Here is a 3,890-nt window from a genome sequence, read left to right as displayed (position 1 = left end):
ACAGAAATGTGCGCAACTCGGCACAACGAGATGGTAGAGCGAGACACCAGTCTGGGATGACCGTTCGGTCAATTAGGCTATCTGTGTCCGAGATAGGATCATGTTGAGAGCGCCATCTTGAACTAACACGCCATAAAGAATGTACGTCTGACAGAAAACAACTGATTACAGGAGACAAAGGCTGTATCCAATTACAGCGCGCGCCTATCTCGCGCTGTGTCAACGTGCAACGCCGTCTGCTAGCCAAGTCAAAGATGTTATTAACCAGGAGATTCCAGCTGTCGAACGCCATCTAGTCATGGTACTTTTAAGACAGTTGTGACATCATTAAGAAAGCACGTCAGTTTTTTTTTCTTTTTTTTTTTTTTAAAGGATAAGATATCGATAGGTCGAGCTTATAATTTTTTATTTGAAATTGTTTATACTTATTATTTGTTTAAATTATTATTTTTTAATTATTGTTTTATTACATTTGATCACACATGCTAGATAATTGTGTCCAATTACAACTTGATCCGAGATTGGGTGAGGGAGAAATAACGTTTTTTACAAACAGACCGAATTGATTGTACAATCTCTGCAAAAAAAAAAAAAAAACAACAAAAAACAAACTTTTAAAACTTAAAATTGCGTTTCTCGTAAAGTTTGCTTCATTTTGAATAATTGGGAAAGTATGTGTTATAATTTTGTACCACTATGTCTTGTTTATTTGACTTCACAGGATAGTCTTAACTGTCATTATTTACACCTTTATCACTGCTGTGTCAATATGTAAATCACTACACTTTCTATTTCCAGCAGGTGGCGTGTCACTGAATATTTCAACCTAGCACGGAGATTTCTCTGCCAAGCCTCAAATTAAATTGGCCCGGGCTTGGCACGGCCAGGTCGTCTAAGAGGAACTAATTACTAAGCCAATGTATGCCGTGTAAATATAAAAATTTAAAAACAAAATTATTTTTTTTTTACCAGTGGAGGTATACATTTTTATTTTAGGCATGAGGGGGTACAGGAACCATGTTTTTATATTCTTGGCGACATGGGCGTCACTTTTACCAGTGGCGTGTCCAGATACACGACACAAGAGGCAGATTCTGTCAGAACAGTGAGTGTGGTTTTATTTTTTACATTCTTCTTGTTTCTATGATGGATGTTTGTGGGATAACAGTGAAATGGTGCAGCTATAAAAGGTGTAATGAGGAGGTATGTGTGCTCCCAGGGCCGGATTTAAGGTAGGGCAGGTGGGGTTACAGCCCCGTGGTGTCGACAAAACATGGGCCTCCTCAAAAGAGATAAAAATATATCCGATCCAAATTTCGACGGGTCAGAAACTGTTACGCTGTTTTCCCTTTTTTTTTTCTTCGCATTCTTACGGCTAGCGGAAATCTCATGACTAAGAAGTCTTATTAACAAAAATCTCATGACTATGAAGTCTACGCTTGTTTAGTCAAGGATTGTATACATGACAGTGCACCATTCAGATATATCATTCTTAACTTCTCTATTAAGAAATAATTGTGGTACTTCCATCTACTAATTTAATTTTATCTTGTTTTAATATTGGTCTATATGTGCATGCATACAAGTTTACATGAATATTTAAAATTTAAAAAATTGTAGGGGCCTCCACAAAAATCCTCCATTAGGACTTGCACATACCTAAATCCGGCCCTGTATGCCCCTTCGGTGACAATGTCTACTGTTTATACATTTTAAAATGTAAAAGCATGTGGGACACGACGGAGACGGGGGGAAAGTAAACAGGGAGGTCTCCATTACAAACTCGAAAGCGGCTCGTGCGGTCATTCACACTCCCCATTACGTCACACAAAAGCTTTCAAGCCAGTGATAGTAAATTAATCAATACAAGTCCTAATTACGTACAGTGCTAATGAGACAGTAAGAGAAATAATTTATTTTTTGTGTATCAATAACTTTGGGTCAGTCATGTGTAATTAAATTTGTAATATATTTAGATTAACAGTAATACATCTGTGCGATTAGAAATATTTTTTTACCAATTGTTTTCGTTTAACTCAATTTCATGCTTTGATATTTCTCACTACACAATGATCCTATCACTTGTCTGGACCAGTTGGGAAGTTTAATTGTTAATGTAACCGTGATGGCTTTTAAATATAGAGAGTTGAAAGAGCTAAATTCGAACTCGAGGCTGCCTCAAGTTTCCTCAAACCCATAAACAATCAGATGTGCCATTGAATCGCTTATGTAAATAATAAAAGTTTATAGTTATTTATTGTTAGCTTCAAGCGTTTAAGCTGAAACTATAAAGTATAAAAGCGGTAAATTCAACTTATAACACGACATCTGTAAAGTACTAATTCTTTCCCTTATTTTACTAACAAAATAATTAATTACCAATAGTTAATTAAATAATTGATTCTTTTTTCTTTATTGATTGTGCCAAATTTCAGCTTGATCGGAGATTAGGTGTGGGAGAAATAACGTGGAAAACCTTTTTACTAGACAGGATGAATAACCATGCGGAGGCTACTATATTAAATACATCAACTAACTTTGTTACATCTCGTTCTGTTTAAAGAGGGTCTATATGTGCATGCATACACATCAGCATATATATTAAAATCTACCTAAAAAATATGCTTTACACCTATTTTGAGTACAAAAAGTGTGATTATATAATTCAATTTATACAATCTCACTTTCGCAACATACGCGAAGCAATACATATCAGTCATGCATCACTCACATATTAGCTGCTGTACTCGGCAGGCAAGGGGACTCTATAAAGACATAAACACAGACCATCAACTTACGTCCCTTTGTTAACAAACTTATTTTCCTTTCAGACCGAGGATTCTAACAGACAACGGCAATCTGGTATTTCAGTCAGGCGTCAGTCGAAACATAACATTTCGATCAGGTCAAAGCAGTGCCATCTATTTCAACAATGTCGACCTGAGCCTTGGGCTACTACAGGTGATTTTGCGGTATAATTGATTGTCGTAGATTATTATTGTAAAAAAAATCATGTTGCATTATTATGACCAGTGGTCGAGCTAAGGTAAAGGTCTATCAGTGTGTGTAATGGATGTTTCTATATCTAAGTTACACGTATGTATGTATTTATGTATGTGTGTATGTATGTATATATGTATGTATACATGTATGTATGCATGTATATATATATATATTGTTGTAAACCTGGTGGTGACACAGATAGGGGGTTGTGCTGTGTGTTTTTAGCCTACCCAAATCGCCACAGTCCAGCGCAGTACGAGCGGACAACCGTGACCAGTGACAGTAAACGCCAGTTCGGCAAGGACCAGCGTCGTAAATATTACGCACGCAAGTCACGGCGAAAGTGATCAACTGGAATGGTCAAGAAGGTTCGAGGCCAGTAGAGACACTATATATATATATAAGAGCGAGTGTGTCAGAATCACTTCACTTCACGTTACCTCGCAATGTGACCAGTACGAGGCGAGAACCAGCACGATGTTAATGTGTTAATGTTGTTGCTAATTGTTTGTAATGTATTTGCAATTAAACTGACTGATACTTTGGAGCCCTGAGTTGTGAGATTCTTTAAGTTCGTTGTGTCGTGTGGTGCAGTTGAAGAGAGCCTGGATAGTAGGAGAGACGTAACAGTATGTATGCTTGTGTGTGTGTGTGTGTATGTATGTATGTATATATTAATGTATGTATTAATGTGTGTATGTATGTATATATGTATGTATGTATGCATGCATGCATGTATCTATGTGTGTATGCATGTGTGTTTGTGTGTATGTATGTATGTGTGTGTTTGTATTCGTTGAAAGATAAATGGTGCATATATAAAGTGAAATCTATAAGGCCAATTTAAGATGTTCTCAATTCTAAGACAATTTGGGCCCTACTTTATA

General features: G+C 36.6%; 1 protein-coding gene across 2 annotated transcripts in view; it reads left to right on the top strand.

Moving 5' to 3' along the window:
- Nucleotides 1-201: 201 nt before the first annotated feature.
- The window catches only part of LOC106055031 (cubilin-like), a 143,520-nt gene continuing 139,831 nt past the window's right edge, over nt 202-3,890 (top strand). Inside the window, exons 1-3 of one of the 2 annotated variants that reach the window (XM_056045610.1) lie at nt 202-339; nt 799-1,105; nt 2,832-2,961. In XM_056045610.1, the coding sequence (XP_055901585.1) occupies nt 999-1,105; nt 2,832-2,961 (237 nt within the window). In that variant the 5' untranslated portion in view covers nt 202-339; nt 799-998. The remainder of the gene's footprint in view (nt 340-798; nt 1,106-2,831; nt 2,962-3,890) is intronic. The other variant, XM_056045611.1, reaches the window with a different exon arrangement.

This window comes from Biomphalaria glabrata, chromosome 11, assembly GCF_947242115.1.
Source record: "Biomphalaria glabrata chromosome 11, xgBioGlab47.1, whole genome shotgun sequence".
Classification (NCBI taxonomy): domain Eukaryota; kingdom Metazoa; phylum Mollusca; class Gastropoda; family Planorbidae; genus Biomphalaria; species Biomphalaria glabrata.
The sequence above is the reverse complement of the archived record's forward strand: the minus strand, read 5'-3'. Positions and strand labels throughout refer to the sequence as shown.